This window comes from Oncorhynchus masou, chromosome 29 (assembly GCF_036934945.1).
Source record: "Oncorhynchus masou masou isolate Uvic2021 chromosome 29, UVic_Omas_1.1, whole genome shotgun sequence".
Classification (NCBI taxonomy): Eukaryota; Metazoa; Chordata; class Actinopteri; order Salmoniformes; family Salmonidae; genus Oncorhynchus; species Oncorhynchus masou.
In genome coordinates, this window is record NC_088240.1 from 12,329,708 (window position 1) to 12,348,831 (window position 19,124).

Here is a 19,124-nt window from a genome sequence, read left to right on the forward strand (position 1 = left end):
ACAAATGTATAAAAATAAAATTAAGAAATATCACATTAACATAAGTATTTAGACCCTTTGCTCAGTACTTTGTTGAAGCACCTTTGGCAGCGATAACAGCCTTGAGTCTTCATGGGTATGACTCTATAAGCTTGGCACACCTGTATTTGGGGAGTTTCTTCCATTCTTCTCTGCAGATCCTCCGTCAGGTTGGTTTTTGAGCATCACTGCACAGCTCTTTCAGGTCTCACCAGAGATATTCAATCTGGTTCAAATCCAGGCTCTGGCTGGGCCACTCAAGGACTTTCAGAGACTTGTCTCGAAGCCACTCCTGCTTTGTCTTGGCTGTGTGCTTAGGGTTGTTGTCCTGTTGGAAGGCGAACCTACGCCCCAGTCCGAGGTCCTGACAATCTGGAGCAGGTTTTCATCAAGAATCTCTCTGTAATTTGCTCCGTTCATCTTTTCCTCGATCCTGCCTAGTCTCCCAGTCCCTGCCATTGAAAAACATCCACACAGCATGATGTTGCCACCACCATGCTTCACCGTAGGGATGGTGCCAGGTTTCCTCCAGACGTGACGCTTGGCATTCAGGATGAAGAGTTCTATCTTGATTTCATCAGATCAGAGATTGTTTCTAGTTGTCTGAGACTCTTTTAGGTGCCTTTTGGCAAACTCCAAGTGGGCTGTCATGTGCCTTTTACTGAGGAGTGGTATCCATCTGGCCACTCTACCATAAAGGCCTGATTGGTGGAGTGTTGTAAAGATGGATGTTCTTCTTGAAAGTTTGTCCATCTCCATAGAAGAACTCTGGAGCTCTGTCAAAGTGACCATTGGATTCTTGGTCACCTCCCTGACCAAGACTCTTCTCCCCCGATTGCTCAGTTTGGCCGGGTGGTAAGCTCTAGGAAGAGTCTTGGTGGTTCCAAACTTCTTACATTTAAGAATGATGGAGGCCACTGTGTTCTTCAGGACCTTCAATGTGGCAGAGTTTTTTTGGTGCCCTTCCCCAGATCTGTGACTCAACACAATCCTGTCTCCAAGCTCTACAGACAATTCCTTCGACCTCATCGCTTGGTTTTTGCTCTGACATGCACTGTCAACTGTGTGACCTTATATAGACAGGTGTGTGCCTTTCCAAATCATGTCCAATCAATTGAATTTACCACAGGTGGATTCCAATCAAGTTGTAGAAACATCAAGGATAATCAATGGAAACAGGATGCACCTGAGCTCAATTTCAAGTCTCATAGCAAAGGGTCTGAATACTTATGTAAATAAGGTATTTCTGTTTTCGCTTTGTCATCATGGGCTATTGTGTGTAGATTGAACCCTCAGGTTCTTGCCATGGGGGAGATCTTCATGGGCTATACTCAGCCTTCTCTCAGGGTAGTAAGTTGGACTGTGGATATCCCTCCAGTGGTGTGGGGGCTGTGCTTTGGGAAAGTGGGTGGGGTTATATCCTGATTAGTTGGCCCTGTCTGGGGGTATTGTCGGATGGGGCCACAGTGTCTCCAGACCCCTCCTATTTCAGCCTCCAGTATACATGGTTAGCAGGTGTTAATGCGAGTGTAAGAAATGCTTGAGCTTCCAGTTCCGACAATGCAGTAATAACCAACAAGTAATCTAACTAACAATTCCAAAACTAATTTCTTATACACAGTGTAAGGGGATAAAGAATATGTACATAAAGATATGAATGAGTGATGGTGCAGAGCAGCATCACTCAAGATACAGACAAGATACAGTAGATGGTATCGAGTAGAGTATATACATATGAGATGAGTATGTAAACAAAGTGGCATAGTTAAAGTGGCTAGTGATACATGTATTACATAAGGATACAGTAGATGATATAGAGTACAGTATATACGTATACATATGAGATGAATAATGTAGGGTATGTAAACATTATATTAGGTAGCATTGTTTAAAGTGGATAGTGATATATTTTACATCCTTCCCATCAATTCCCATTATTGAAGTGGCTGGAGTTGAGTCAGTGTGTTGGCAGCAGCCACTCAATGTTAGTGGTTGCTGTTTAACAGTCTGATGGCCTTGAGATAGAAGCTGTTTTTCAGTCTCTCGGTCCCAGCTTTGATGCACCTGTAATGACCTCGCCTTCTGGATGATAGCAGGGTGAACAGGCAGTGGCTCGGGTGGGTGTTGTCCTTGATGATATTTATGGCCTTCCTGTAACATCGGGTGGTGTAGGTGTCCTGGAGGGCAGGTAGTTCGCCCCCGGTGATACGTTGTGCAGACCTCACTACACTCTGGAGAGACTTACGGTTGTGGTCGGAGCAGTTGCCGTACCAGGCGGTGATACAGCCCGCCAGGATGCTCTCGATTGTGCATCTGTAGAAGTTTGTGAGTGCTTTTGGTGACAAGCCGAATTTCTTCAGCCTCCTGAGGTTGAAGAGGCGCTGCTGCGCCTTCTTCACGATGCTGTCTGTGTGAGTGGACCAATTCAGTTTGTCTGTGATGTGTATGCCGAGGAACGTAAAACTTACTACCCTCTCCACTACTGTTCCATCGATGTGGATAGGGGGGTGTTCCCTCTGCTGTTTCCTGAAGTCCACAATCATCTCCTTAGTTTTGTTGACGTTGAGTGTGAGGTTATTGTCCTGACAACACACTCCGAGGGCCCTCACCTCCTCCCTGTAGGCCGTCTCGTCGTTGTTGGTAATCAAGCCTACCACTGTTGTGTCGTCCGCAAACTTGATGATTGAGTTGGAGACGTGCGTTGCCGCGCAGTCGTGGGTGAACAGGGAGTACAGGGGAGGGCTCAGAACGCACCCTTGTGGGGCCCCAGTGTTGAGGATCAGCGGGGTGGAGATGTTGTTGCCTACCCTCACCACCTGGGGGCGGCCCGTCAGGAAGTCCAGTACCCAGTTGCACAGGGCAGGGTCGAGACCCAGGGTCTCAAGCTTGATGACGAGCTTGGAGGGTACTATGGTGTTAAATGCCGAGCTGTAGTCGATGAACAGCATTCTCACATAGGTATTCCTCTTGTCCAGATGGGTTAGGGCAGTGTGCAGTGTGGTTGAGATTGCGTCGTCTGTGGACCTATTTGGGCGGTAAGCAAATTGGAGTGGGTCTAGGGTGTCAGGTAGGGTGGAGGTGATATGGTCCTTGACTAGTCTCTCAAAGCACTTCATGATGACGGAAGTGAGTGCTACGGGGCGGTAGTCGTTTAGCTCAGTTACCTTAGCTCTCTTGGGAACAGGAACAACTGTGGCCCTCTTGAAGTATGTGGGAACAGCAGACTGGTATAGGGATTGATTGAATATGTCCATAAACACACCAGCCAGCTGGTCTGCGCATGCTCTGAGGGCGCGGCTGGGGATGCCGTCTGGGCCTGCAGCCTTGCGAGGGTTAACACGTTTAAATGTTTTACTCACCTCGGCTGCAGTGAAGGAGAGACCGCATGTTTCCGTTGCAGGCCGTGTCAGTGGCACTGTATTGTCCTCAGAGCGGGCAAAAAAGTTATTTAGTCTGCCTGGGAGCAAGTCATCCTGGTCCGTGACTGTGCTGGATTTCGTCTTATAGTCCGTGATTGACTGTAGACCCTGCCACATACCTCTTGTTTCTGAGCCGTTTAATTGAGATTCTACTTTGTCTCTATACTGACGCTTAGCTTGTTTGATAGCCTTACGGAGGGAATAGCTGCACTGTTTGTAATCGGTCATATTACCAGTCACCTTGCCCTGATTAAAAGCAGTGGTTCGCGCTTTCAGTTTCACGCGAATGCTGCCATCAATCCACGGTTTCTGGTTCGGGAATGTTTTAATCGTTGCTATGGGAACGACATCTTCAACGCACGTTCTAATGAACTCGCACACCATATCAGCGTATTCGTCAATGTTGTTGCCTGACGCAATACGAAACATGTCCCAGTTCACGTGATGGAAGCAGTCTTGGAGTGTGGAATCAGCTTGGTCGGACCAGCGTTGGACAGACCTCAGCGTTGGGGCTTCTTGTTTCAGTTTCTGCCTGTAGGCAGGGATCAGCAAAATGGAGTCGTGGTCAGCTTTCCCGAAAGAGGGGCGGGGCAGGGCCTTATATGCGTCGCGGAAGTTAGAATAACAGTGATCCAAGGTTTTGCCAGCCCTGGTGGCGCAATCGATATGCTGATACATTTTAGGGAGTCTTGTTTCCAGATTAGCCTTGTTAAAATCCCCAGCTACAATGAATGCAGCCTCAGGATGTATGGATTCCAGTTTGCAAAGAGTCAAATAAAGTTCGTTCAGAGCCATCGATGTGTCTGCTTGGGGGGGAATATATACGGCTGTGATTATAATTGAAGAGAATTCTCTTGGTAGATAATGCAGTCTACATTTGATTGTGAGGAATTCTAAATCAGGTGGACAGAAGGATTTGAGTTCCTATATGTTTCTAGGGCTTTCCTATAGAGCTCCATTTTTATGGAAGGTGTTTGTTTCTGTCCCATGTCAGAGACCCGCTGGCTGCACCGGTCTCAACCTTCCAGTGAGTCTTTACTGAAGACTCATCTCTTCAGTGGGTCATATGATTTTGAGTGTAGTCTGGCCCAGGAGTGGGAAGGTGAAGTGGGGAAAGGCTCTGGAGCAACAGAATACCACCCTTGCTTTCCTGCCTGGCCGGTTTTTTTCCGGCTGGGATCCATTCTGTTGTCCTGGTTGAAAGGCCCAGGATCCGCCTCTAACCCGTTACAGGGGCTGAGTCACTGGCTTGCTGGGGCTCTCTTATATGCCGTCCCTGGAGGGTATGCGTCACCTAAGATGACCTGGGTTGATTCACTGATGTGGTCATCCTGTTTCTGGGTTGGCGCCATCTCTGTCGGCCCGGAAGTACAATAGTGCTGCAATAGTTTGTGCCGTGGGCTAGGAGATCTGTTATATCTGGGCTATTGTCAGTCTTTGTCTAGGATGGTAAGTTGGTGGTTGAAGATATCCTCCAGTGGTGTCAGGGGCTGTGCTTTGGCAAATTGGGTGGGGTCTCCAGTATCCTGTTTGCCTGCAGTTATGGAACCCTGTCCTGTTCACTGGACGTGCTACCTTGTCCCAGACCTGCTGTTTCTCTGCTATCTCTCGAACTCAGTATTTATGCTGCAGTAGTTTATGAGTCTTTGGGCTGGGGTCAGTTTTGTTATATCTGGTAAAAATCTGTAATTCTGCTCCTGTCCAGTTAACCCACTGTTCCTGTCATTGTGAATCTAACTGACTTGCGTTCTCTAGTTGTTTTTTTTTAATTATTAATAATTCCTTCTTTCTCTAAGGTGCTGACCTGAGCCCTAGTGACCATGCCCCAGGACTACCTGACATGATGACTCCTTGCTGTTTGGGGTCCCCAGTCCACCTGGCACTTGGTGACATTGGCTCATAAATAAAATGGATTGATTGATGAGGAAAACATTTAATTTAAACCCCTTAAGGAAACAGCTGACCAGCTACCCCTAAGGCCTAGGACCATGCCCCAGGACTACTTGACATGATGACTCCTTGCTGTCCCCAGTCCACCTGGATATAGACAGCCGTGCTGCTGATACAGAGAGGCCAGCTACAGAGAGGCTTTACAGAGAGGATACTGTTCTGCCTTATTATTATATAGAGAGGCGACCATGCTGGTCATTTATGAACATTTGAACATCTTGGCCATGTTCTGTTATAAGGCTCAGAGAGGATATAGACACCCGGCACAGCCAGAGGATAGGACTGGCCACAGAGAGGATATAGAGAGCCTGGATTAGAGAGCCTACTAGGATTTCTTCCTAGGATTTTGGCTTTTCTACAGGGAGGATTTTCCTAGGCTACAGAGAGGATATTCTACACCTGCATTGCTTGCTGTTTGGGGTACAGAGAGGTTTATAGAGAGGCTACAGCAGGATTTGAGAGGATATCAGCCTAGAGAGGATGCTACAGAGGATATAGAGAGGCTACAGAGAGGATATAAATAAATTTTATAGAGAGGATATAGAGAGCCTATAGAGAGGATTTGTGATCACACCAGGATATAGAGAGGCTACAGAGAGGATATAGCCATAAGGGATACGCCTACAGAGGATATAGAGAGGCTTCAGAGAGGATTACCAGAAAGGATATTTGAGGCTACAGAGCGCGATGCGTGGAGAAACTACAGAGGATATAGAGAGGCTACAGAGAGGATATAGAGAGCCTACCAGGATATGAGCCTATAGAGAGGATATAGAGAGCCTAGAGAGGATATAGAGAGGCTACAGAAGGATATAGACAGCCTACAGAGAGGATATAGAGAGGCTACAGAGAGGATATAGACAGCCTATGCTACAGAGGATATAGAGAGGCTACAGAGGATATAGAGAGGCTACAGAGAGGATATAGAGAGCCTCATCACAGAGAGGATATGCTACAGAGAGGATGTCAGGCTACAGAGAGGATATAGAGAGGCTACAGAGAGGATATAGAGCGAGGATATAGAATGCTACAGAGAGGATGGGAGGCTACAGAGAGGATATGAGAGGCTACAGAGAGGCTACCAGGATATAGAGAGGCTCAGAGAGGATATAGACCCTATTACGAAGGCTCGATATAGAGAGGCTACAGAGAGGATATGGGATACAGGCAGAACACAGGAGGATATAGAGAGGCTGATATAGTCCTATGGATATAGAGAGGCTACAGAGGATATAGGATCAGAGGATATAGAGAGGCTACAGAGGATATCAGAGTTCTACAGGAGGATATAGAGAGGCTACAGATGAGGATATAGAGAGGCTAAGAGAGGATATAGAGAGCCTATAGGATATAGAGAGGCTACAGAGGATATAGAGAGGCTACAGAGAGGATATAGTTCTACAGAGGCTCTCGCTACAGAGAGGATATAGTAGGATATAGACAGCCTACAGAAAGGATATAGAGAGGCTACTGAGAGGGAGAGGCTATACAGTCGTAAAAATAACGAGAAAAAAAAGACACTAATATAATTTCCACAATGTTTGCTGCTTCTGTGTCTTTAGATATTTTTGTCAGATGTTACTATGGAGTACTGAAGTATAATTACAAGCATTTCAAAAGTGTCAAAGGCTTTTATTGACAATTACATGAAGTTGATACAAAGAGTCAATATTTGCAGTGTTGGCCCTTCTTTTTCAAGACCTATGCAATCTCCCCTGGCATGATGTCAATTAACTTCTGGGCCACATCCTGACTGATGACAGCCCATTCTTGCATAATCAATGCTTGGAGTTTGTCAGAATTTGTGGGTTTTTGTTTGTCACCCGTCACTTGAGGACTGACCACAAGTTCTATATGCTTTTAAGGTCTGGGAAGTTTCTGCCTGGACCCAAAATATCGATGTTTTGACATGAGCCCTAGTTATCACTTTTGCCTTATGGCAGGTGCTCCATCATGCCATTGTTTGACCCAAACTGTCCTGGATGGTTGAGAGAAGTTGCTCTCTGTGTTGGCACCTTCTTTATTCAAGCTGTATTTTGACTCTGCGTAGTGTCAGCTAGCTACCTAGTGGTCTTCGCTGTCTTGTATCCAAGATAATTGTGTAGTTTAGAGTGTGTAGACTTAGAGTGATTATCTTAATTTACCGAGGTTAGCTAGCCAGCTATTTGTCGTCCTTAACGTAGGAGATGCTGCTAGCTAGCTAGCCAACAGCTAGCCAACCTCTACCGAATTGAACTTCAACTACCCGGTCAACATTCCATAGCTCGCTCCACAGGTAGTATCACATTTTCATTTCACTTCATTACAGTACAACGGTTTGATTTGTTTGATCGTAGCTAGCCAGCTAATAAAGTCTTTGTATCTAAGACAATTGTGCAGTCTAGAGCTGATTTTCAAGGTTAGCTGGCCAAAAATCGTTCTTTTAACGTAGCTAGACAGCTGAACAAGGCACTGTAGAAACTATTACAGTACACTGTTCCTATTTGTTTGCCGTCATTGTAAATAAGAATTTGTTCTAAGACAATTGACTTGCCTAAGCCAGCTATTGTCGTTCTTTTTTAAATTAACGCAATAACCTGCTAGCTAGCCAGCTAAATAGCAGCAAAAACTATTACACTCAAACGGAACGACTTGATTAGTGTAGTGTCAACATCACAGCCACTAACAGCTAGCCTACTCCAGCAGTACTGTATCATTTAAATCATTTTAGTCAATAAGATTCTTGCTACGTAAGCTTAACTTTCTGAACATTCCTAGTCCACTTGTCATTCCAATCTCCTTTGCATTAGCTAGCCTCTTCTGTAGCCTGTCAACTATGTGTCTATCTATCCCTTTCTGTTTTAGGCGGTTCTGTATAGCACTTGGTGACATCTGGTGGTCCCATAAATAAAATGGATCTGAATTGATGAGGAAAACATTTAATTTAAACATTTAAAGTCCCTAAACTTCCCTTAAGGAAACATGGATGACCAGCAACCGCACTCCTACTGCACTTTCAGTCGCCCACGTGACCTCCAGAGCACACCCGAGAGCTTCTGGTCAGCGGGGTGGTGGCACCGGGATCCTCATCTCTCCCAAGTGGTCAAAATCATACTAAAAACCCATCTGTCTATCGCCTCCTTTGAATTCCATGCTGTACAGTTACCAGCCCTTTCAAGCTTAACAATTAAAATGCCTGGTTCCCTGTTCAAAACATACTATAAAAAGGCCACCAGGTGTTTGGGGTTTTTCCTCTACCTTTGAAAGCCTCCTTCTTTGCAGAATCACCCTCTTTAACAAAGGACAATTCCTGTTCATCTTTTAGATGCTGTTCTTCCACTAACCTCATTGCAACTCCCCACCAATAACCTTGTAAATCCCCGGACTTCCCACATGCCCCTACTCGGATGTATCGCGCCGTGCTCTCTCTCCCGCTACTCTCTCCTCTTCCATCCTATCATCCTTAGTTCAGTTATAGAACTATCAATTACTTTCTGCATTCTTTGATTAAATGGAAGTGACTTTAACATCCGGACTGAGACCATTGCAGCTACAGAGAGCTCCAAACAATGTAACTTTAAGCATTTATTTAATTTTCCTCCTTGTCTCTTAAAAGACTTTACCAGTTGTGATTACCCTAACTCAACCTTCCTCCCTCCTGTGTGTGTGTCAGATGATCCAATTTGGACCAGGTGATAGACAGCCGTTTGCTAAGAGGCACCGCTGGTTCTGCTCACAGAGAGGAAATATAGAGACTATAGATCCCCTCCTCTCTTCTCCAGACCATTTCCGGAGACCTTCTCAGAGAGCTCATATGAGAAGCTACAGAGTCCCTTCCGTCTTATAGAGAGGCTACAGAGAGTTGCATTCTGAAAAAACCTACACTCGATCCCTCCGATGTCAACAACTACAGACCAGTACACTTTTATCCAAAATTTCCACAATGTTTGCTGCTTCTGTGTCTTTAGAATACCTTTTGTCAAATCAGATTTCAAGACTATGGAGTACTTCTTGATCAACTACATGAAGTTGATCCTCTGAGTCATATTTGCACCTGTCGGCTGCCTTCGATTTTCAAGACCATGCAATCCTCCCTCCACCCTCATGATGTCAATTAACTTCTGGGCCACATCCTGTCCTACCTGACAGTCGCCATTCTGGCGTGGCGATCAATCTTGGAGTTTGTCAGCTCTCACCACTGGTGTGGGCTCTTTTGTTTGTCCACCAAGTCACTTGGCTCTGTCATAACCTGAGGACATTTACCACAAGTTCTATATGCTTTTGACCAGGTGGGAAGCATCTCTGCATGTCTGGCAGACATATCAGTGTGGATGATGGACCCAAAAGCTGAATCGGAGCTGCTTTTCCTCCCGGGGAAGGACTGCCCGTTCCATGACGCCATCACGGTTGACAACTCCATTGTCAGAGCGCTAAGAACCTTGGCGTGATCCTGGACAACCCTGTCGTTCTCAACCAACATCATGGCAAGGTGCCGTTCCATCATGCTGGAAAAGGCATTGTTTGACACCCTGCCTCAAACTGGTCCTGGATGGTCTGGATTAGAAGCTGTTCTGAGGATGTGTTGGTCAACCTTCCCAATTCTTTATTCATAGCTGTGTTCTTAGGCAAAATTGTGAGTGAGACCACTCCCTTGGCTGAGAAGCAACCCCACACAGGAATGGTCTCAGGATGCTTCACTGTTGCCATGGCACAGGACTGATGGTAGCGCTCAACTTGTCTTCTCCAGACAAGCTTTTTTCCGGATGCCCCAAACAATCAGAAAGGGGATTCATCAGAGAAAATGACTTTACCCCAGTCCTCAACATTCCAATCCCTGTACTTTTTGCAGAATATCAGACTGTCCCTGATGCTTTTCCTGGAGAGAAGTGGCTTCTTGGCTGCCCGTCTTGACACCAGGCCATCCTCCAAATGTCTTCGCCTCACTGTGCGTGCAGATGCACTCACACCTGCCTGCTGCCATTCCTGAGCAAGCTCTGTACTGGCGGTCCTGGCGCTTGCTGGACTTTCTTGGGTGCCCTGAAGCCTTCATCACAACAATTGAACCGCTCCCCTTGAAGTTCTTGATGATCCGATAAATGGTTGATTTAGGTGCAATCTTACTGGCAGCAATATCCTTGCCTGTGAAGCCCTTTTTGTGCAAAAGCAATTATGACAGCACGTGTTTCCTAGCAGGTAACCATGGCTGAAAGAGGAAGAACAATGATTCCAAGCACCACCCTCCTTTTGAAGCTTCCAGTCTGTTATTCGAACTCAATCAGCATGACAGAGTGATCTCCAGCATTGTCCTTGTCAACACTCACATATGATGTCAGCTGGTCCTTTTGTGGCAGGGCTGAAATGCAGTGGAAATGTTTTTTGGGGATTCAGTTCATTTGCATGGCAGAGGGACTTTGCAATTAATTGCTATTTATCTGATCACATAACATTCTGGAGAATATGCAAATTGCCATCATACAAACTGAGGCAGCAGACTTTGTGAAAATTAATGTGTCATTCTCAAAACTTTTGGCCACGACTGTAGAGAGACTATAGAGAGGCTATGGAGAGAGAGACTATACAGAACCCAGGGCTCATTTGAACTTACATCTGCAAGGGCAAACATGATCAGAATCAGAAACATATTTGCATTTCATTCTTCAACCTTTGTTAGGGGTCGGCAACAAGCGCACAAGTTTTGTTTTGCCCCCTCAACCCCGGAAAATAGCCAGGAATTCAGCCCAATCTCCCCCCCAAAAAATATATATACAGTTGAAGTCGGGAAGTTTACATACACCTTTCGCCAAATACATTTCAACTCAGTTTTTCAAAATTCCTGACATTTAATTCAAGTAAAAATTCCCTGTCTTAGGTCAGTTAGGATCACCACTTTATTTTAAAAATGTGAAATGTCAGAATAATAGTAGAGAATGATTTATTGCAGCTTTTATTTCCTTAACTAACAGAAGTTTACATACACTCAATTAGTATTTGGTAGCATTGCCTTTAAATTGTTTAACTTGGGTTAAATGTTTTGGGTAGCCTTCTACAAGCTTCCCACAATAAGTTGGGTGAATTTTGGACCATTCCTCCTGATAGAGCTGGTGTAACTGAGTCGGGTTTGTAGGCGTCCTTGCTCGCACACGCTTTTTCAGTTCTGCCCACACATTTTCTATGGGATTGAGGTCAGGGCTTTGTGATGGCCACTTTTGTGATGGCCACTCGAAAATTGGAGCAGTGGATTCTTCCTTGCTGAGCGGCCTTTCAGGTTATGTTGATAAAGGACTCGTTTTACTGTGGATGTAGATACTTTTGTACCCGTTTCCTCCAGCATCATCACAAGGTCCTTTGCTGTTGTTCTGGGATTGATTTTGCTCTTTCGTACCAAAGTACATTCATCTCTAGGAGACAGAACATGTCTCCTTCCTGAGCGGTATGACGCCTGCGTGGTCCCATTGTGTTTATACTTGCATACTATTGTTTGTACAGGTGAACATGGTACCTTCAGGCGTTTGGAAATTTCTCCCAAGGACGAACCAGGCCTGTGGAGGTCTACAACTTTTGTTCTGAGGTCTTGGCTGATTTCTTTTGATTTTCCCATGATGTCAAGCAAAGAGGCACTGAGTTTGAAGGTAGGTCTTGAAACACATCCATGGGTACACCTCCAATGACTTAAATGATGTAAATTAGCCTATCAGATGCTTCTAAAGCCATGACATCATTTTCTGGAATTTTCTAAGCTCTTTAAAAGGCATAGTCAACTTAGTGTATGTAATCTTCTGACCCACTGGAATTGTGATACAGTGAAATAATCTGTCTGTAAAAAATTGTTGGAAAAATGTATTGTGTCATGCACAAAGTATATGTCCTAACCGACTTGCCAAAACTATAGTTTATTAACAAGAAATGTGTGGAGTGGTTGAAAAACAAGTTGAAATGACTCCAACCTGAGTGTATGTAAACTTCCAACTTCAACTGTACATATATAAATATATGTATCAATGTAATCAAGGTATAAAATTGATAATTTAAATACATTCTCTTTTTAGGCTTAGTTGTGGTCAATTTGCAGTGTTCTAAATTATTATAATTATGTTCCGGCCCACCCAACCATCAGCTCCCAAAAGAATCGGCCAGCGACTAAATCTAGTTGCCATCCCCCTTCATGTCTGTTACTATGACTAGAAAAAGAGAGGTGGACACTCGGAGCACAGATGCAATAATTGAATAACCTAATTACTATGACTTCCCACACCAGACAACCATAGACACACCCCCTAACCCAAAGCACTTATATATGGGAACTGATTAATGGGAACTCTCAAGGGATTTTTATTTGCATGTTGAAACCAATGTCTTACGTAACAAAATGACTGCGGTGTGTTTCTGGACTGGTTGTGTGTTAGGTCTTTGGTGCATCTTTTAAGCTTTTCCTTAGGGTGCTTTTTATTCATTCAGTTTGCCATTCTTTAGGTATTTGGGCTTTAAACAGGGAAGCTGCGAGAAACCCTATTGCATTTGTTGGCATTCATTATTATTATTTCCTAATGAGTATGTTCCCTGAATAGTGGAATGTTCTCTGACGTGCACTAAAGATTTCAAGTGAAACCATATTATTCACATTCCAGTATTGTACATTACATTGAGTGTAACATACTGTAATGGTACAGCAGCACATAGAAAACCTGGTTGATGTTTACAATCTACAAATCCATGATGGCACCAACCCCATGACCTCTCAACAGCATGTGTGTTTAATGGTCTGGAAACAGGTTAACATATACAAATACTGATTGTGGCTACATGGATAGTCAGATTAATATAATAGTTTGATTAAAACGTTTACATGCTTTGCAAGAAGAATGATTTATTTTATCATCCTGTTTAAATGGACACATCTGAAATCAGGCCACCTGATGGCACTCTAAAAATGCAGAAAAACACCAATCAAAATAAACGTTCGACCACAGCAAACATGTGTTTTTTTGGGAAGCATATTTGATTCTGAGTTCGGACAAAGTTTGAATATGAAAACTATTTCCAAGGCGCATACATTCAGATGTTCGGAACAAACTTCACTCGCGCAAAAGAGGGAGGATCGCTCTACTGGTGCTAGCACATGGGCAGATCAAATACACCCCTGGAACTCTGATTAAGATGTTTACATGTACTAATCATTCTAAAGATTGCTCAGAAAACCAGGTGTTTTAATCGTTGTATGTTTACTTTGATTTGGACCTTTGGCCGATTAAGATAAGCAGAGTATGGTGTTTATATGACTATTGAATAATCTGCCTATTGCCATAATCAGTTTAACATCTAATTATTAGTCTGCATGTAAACATACTCACTACTGTACCCTCTCTGACGCACATTTGACATTTTGCGCATAAATATTTGCCACAAACACTGTTTAGTGACACTTGAGCAGCCTTAGAAGATAATCTGTGTGGTGCATAGCACATCTTTACTCATTATAAGGCAGCCTACACTAGGGCTGGGCGATATGGTCAAAATATTATATCACAGTATTGTTTTTTTTAATAGGACGGTATGACAGTATTTTTAGTTTTTGAATAATAAAAGTTCTACATTTGCTTTATTGGTGAATGATCCTAGGGTGGCAACACATACATTCTCAGTCATGTCAATGGGTCTTTCTCCATTCTGATTGTTTTATACTGTTCAATTCAACTTCAACCAAAACAAATTTCAGCACTTGTATCATTTCCACATTTCCTGCACTCAATTGCAGTGGTGGAAAAAATACCCAATTGTCATACTTGAAAAAAAAAAAAAAAAAAGTTAAGCTACGTTAATTGAAAATTGCTCAAGTAAAAGTGAGTCACCCAGTGAAATACTACTTGAGTAAATGTCTAAAAGGATTTGGTTTTAAATATACTTAAGTATCAAAAGTCAAAGAAAAAAATATTTTAAGCAACCCAAATGGCACCATTTTCTAGTTTTTTTTTTTGTATTTACAGATAGCCAGGGGCACACTCCAACACTCAGACATAATTTACAAACAAAGCATTTGTGTTTAGTGAGTCTTCCAGATCAGAGGCAGTACTTGTTCTGTTGACAAGTGTGTGAATTGGACCTTTTTCCCTGTCCTCCTAAGCATTCAATGTGTAACAAGTACTTTTAGGTGTCAGGGAAAATGTATGGAGTAAAAAGTACAGTATTTTCTTTAGGAATGTAGTGAAGTAAATGTAAAAATGGTCAAAAATAGTAAAGATACCCAAAAAACAACTTAAGCAGTACGTGAAAGTATTTTTACTTAAGCTCAATTGAGATAATTTCCACACTGCCACATATGGCTGCACGATATGGGCAAATAATCTAGGACTTATTTAACCAAACGTTGCATTTGCGATTTAATTTGCAAATTAGAGCAAAACTGTTGGAATCATGGAAATAGAATGACTATTCTAATTATATAGATAGAATATAGTGGGCACTTTTAAGACTGTTGTTTGAGAAGACAACAAATTAAAATGCCAGGGAGAAGTTATTGTGACAGGATAGGAACTGAAGTGTTGATAAGCGTTTCCTAGGGGACCCTATAAATTACTTCATGTAGCTAACAAATGCTTGCTTTGCATATTCCTATTTGATTTAGAACATACTGTTGCACAAACAACATGCTGATTTAGGGCTACACAATCATTGGTATTATCAGGCTGTATCAGCCATCTACTTTTGCTCTTACTTAGTACATTTTTAGCTTGCTTGCTAGCTATTAGCATTAGCAACTAACAGTTAGCATCTCACAAGATTTAGGGCAACTTGCTAAGAAAATACAAACTAGCTGTTTGCTGATGTATGAAACACAAACTAATAGTGTCATTATAGAACGCTAGTGGATTTATATTAAGAAGCAAAGTGAAAACAATATTGTTTTCATCAACAATGTTGCATGTGCTGCATTGACCATGCAGACTGAATGCAAGTGTCTCGTGGTGGAGAACATCAAATGCGCTCTTTGAGTGACAGGGGGCGTGGCTAGGTCTGTGTGGAAAGTGGCAGAGAGAAAGCGGAGAGAGATGACTCAAGTAGCGAAGTAAACAATAAAAATTGACATAACACATGGTTCATCACATTTAACAAACCAAACATTCAAATACCGGTATAGAAGGTAAAGTAATAACCCAAACCAGGTCCCTGCATCAATACCAGTATATCACCCAGCCCGAGCCTATAGAATAATCTCAATGTCCTGAATGAGAGCGGTGAATTTTCATCTGATGGCACTACACTGTCTGTGGTGTTCTAGGGGCAGGAATCATCAATGAGATTCAGACGCGGGACAATATTTTTCTTGAGTGATTGTCAGGAGGCCTGAACATAATCAGAAAACATTTGTAGACTGCAAACAGATAGAATATTTGAGCAAAACATAATCGTTTTCAAACCTTGCTTACATTTGTATTGGATTACATACACTGAGAGTGTACAAGACATTAAGAACACCTTCCGAATTTTGAGTTGCATGCCCCTTGCCCTTAGAACAGGTTAATTAGCCAGGGTATGCACTCTACAATTTATTTATTTTGCTCCTTTGCACCCCATTATTTTTATTTCTACTTTGCACATTCTTCCATTGCAAATCTACCTTTCCAGTGTTTTACATGCTATATTGTATTTACTTTGCCACCATGGCCTTTTTTTGCCTTTACCTCCCTTATCTCACCTCATTTGCTCACATCGTATATAGACTTGTTTATACTGTATTATTGACTGTATGTTTGTTTTACTCCATGTGTAACTCTGTGTCGTTGTACGTGTCGAACTGCTTTGCTTTATCCTGGCCAGGTCACAATTGTAAATGAGAACTTGTTCTCAACTTGCCTACCTGGTTAAATAAAGGTGAAATATACTATTTTTTTTATCTCTTCGTTGTCAATAAAATGTATTTGGTATGCCTGATGCATATCACCCTGTATCCCACTGCTGGCTTGCTTCTGAAGCTAAGCAGGGTTGGTCCCTGGATGGGAGACCAGATGCTGCTGGAAGTGGTGTTGGAGGGCCAGTAGGAGGCACTCTTTCCTCTGGTCTAAAAAATATTCCAATGCCCCAGGGTAGTGATTGCTTGTTTATTCCATGTGTAACTCTGTGTTGTTGTTTGTGTCGCTTTGCTTTATCTTGGCCAGGTCGCAGTTGTAAATGAGAACTTGTTCCCAACTGGCCTACCTGGTTAAATAAAGATGTTCTCAACTGGCCTACCTGGTTAAATAAAGGTAAAATGACAAAATCCGGCCTTTATGTTAGAGTGGCTACACAGAACCCACTCCTCAGTAAAAGGCACATGACAGCCTGCTTGGAGTTTACCGAAAGGACTCTCAGACCATGAGAAACAAGATTTTCTGGTCTGATGAAAGCAAGAATGAACCTTTTGGCCTGAATGCCATGCGTCACGTCTGGAGGAAACCTGCCTCCATCCTTACGGTGAAGCATGGTGGTGGCAGCATCACGCTGTTGGGATGTTTTTTAGTGGCAGTGACTGGGAGACTAGTCAGGATTGAGGGAAAGATGAACGAAACAAAGTGCAGAGAGATCATTGATGAAAACCTGCTCCAGAGCGCTCAGGACCTCAGACTGGGGGCGAAGGTTCACCTTCCAACAGGTCAACGACCCTAAGCACACAGCCAAGAAGACGCTGGAGTGGCTTCGGGACAAGTAGCTGAATGTCCTTGAGTTGCCCAGCCAGAGCCTGGACTTGAACCAGATCTAACATCTCTGGAGAGACCTGAAAATAGCTGTGCAGCGACGCTCCCCATCCAACCTGACAGATCTTGAGAGGATCTGCAGAGAAGAAGGGGAGAAACTCCCCAAATACAGATGTGCCAAGCTTGTAGCATCATACCCAAGAAGACTTAAGGCTGTAGTCGCTGCCAAGGGTGCTTCAACAAAGTACTGAGTAAAGAGTCTGAACACTTACTTATGTAAATGGGATATTTTAGTTATTTATTTTTAATACATTTGCAAACATTTCTAAAAACCTGTTTTTGCTTTGTCATTATGGGGTATTGTGTGTATATTGATGAGGGGAAAAAACAATTTAATACATTTTAGAATAAGGCTGTAACGTAACAACATTTTTTAAAGTCAAGGGGTCTGAATACTATCCAAATGCACTGTATTTTTCCAACAATTCCTTACTGTATGTCATGGAATGTTGGGTGAAACATATTTTTAAAACCTCTGATGAAATTGATTTTGTAGCATAAAACTGGGAATTTGATATTTTTTTACTGATATTATTGTCTGTTTGTTTCATATCTGCAAAGTAATTAAAATGCTGTCAGTTCCACTTTAATGTTTTGTACACTCAGTGTATATCTCTCTGTGATGTGTGGGAATACTTTGGAACAGATTTTCAAAATTAAAACCACTTGGAGCTGATCTGCTGGTGTTTTTACAGTCTTATGTCCAATAATTTTATGAAAATAAATATGAATTTTTTTTTGCTCAGAAAACTTGGGGGGGGGGGGCAAATAAAATCAAGGCCCCTAGTTGGGGGACCTTGATCCAGGGCTTTACCTTGTTCAGGTGTGGGTTTCTGGTAATGTCATAACCGCGCTTCTTGGTGTTGACGCTGCCCTTGCAGCTCGAGACCGAGTGACACACTCTGACGGCCTCAAGGCAAGTCGCACGGGCCATCGTGACAGGGTGACCTGGTGCACCCACGAGGACCCTCATAGCGCCCACTGTGGTGATTCTGCATAGTGACACACTCCTTCCCGGTAGGGAATTCATATTTCCTGTGAAGAGAGAGGGAGGAAGAGTGGCTGTGACACCGGTTACATACAGTGCTTGACTGTATAAGTGCCGGTACTCATTTTGGGTGCCGGTATTGTTTATATTTAGGTGCAGGAGCTCCACAATACTTTTGAGCTAATATGCTATAAGAGGAACAGGAGATGAAGCAGTAGAAATGTTGAGATGCCTGTACTCAGCAACGGTGAGTTCAAGTCCATGTCAAGAGCTGCCATGGTTACATAGCGGTTGATGGTTGTCCTAAATCACAAGACAGACGACCTAGAATTCCATGCATGCAACATGCATAGCCTAATCAAGTTCAGCATGGTTGCCCTCCACATATAGTTAACGACGTTAGGCCTTGAATATATCACTTTATGGCTAGGTGAGGCAAAATATTTAATTAAACACAAACAGCAGGTGCCACGACGATGCTGGCATTGTAAATGCAGTGTTTACCAGTATCCTGTAATGGGCAGGTTTATGTTCCAAGTAGACCTACTATAGTTGAGCAATGTAACGTTATAGCTAAATCTCCAAATATAGACAACAGCACATCGCACACAGAAATTGATTTATTTACAAAACAAACTGCGTCGCTCGCTACCTGAATACGGCTTGACGCTGCACTCGAGTTCCAATCTGAAAAAATCTCAATCCTTTTCGGGTTGAGGTAGCAGACCGTCTCTCTTCGTCGCTGACGTTTTTATCAGTGGATGTGAGTAGAATGGTCCAAACAGCTGATACAGGCTTATTTGACGTTGACACGTTCACCAGAGACCGTAGAACCGCCCATTTCGTCACCGCCGACCAATCGTGTTAAGCAAAATGTTGCTCATGGAAGATCGTAGCCCCACAAAAATATTTTAGACCCTCCCTTCCACCCCCCCACTCCACGCTCCTCCCTTCTGTGTACTTTATTTACCATTGCCATAGTTGTAGCCCTTCCTTTTTAAATAGAGTACTGGCGTAGGAGTAGTGTATTTGATCATGTCCGAT

The 19,124-nt window shown here is 43.2% G+C and overlaps 1 protein-coding gene across 1 annotated transcript in view; it reads right to left on the reverse strand.

Annotated features, from left to right (window-relative positions):
- Positions 1-18,872, reverse strand: part of LOC135518999 (NADP-dependent malic enzyme-like) — a 30,461-nt gene extending 11,589 nt beyond the window's left edge. Inside the window, exons 1-2 of the mRNA XM_064944020.1 lie at positions 18,733-18,872; positions 17,907-18,127 (exon numbers count right to left, since the gene is read on the reverse strand). Coding sequence (XP_064800092.1) covers positions 17,907-18,122 — 216 coding nt within the window. The 5' untranslated portion in view covers positions 18,123-18,127; positions 18,733-18,872. The remainder of the gene's footprint in view (positions 1-17,906; positions 18,128-18,732) is intronic.
- Positions 18,873-19,124: the final 252 nt, after the last annotated feature.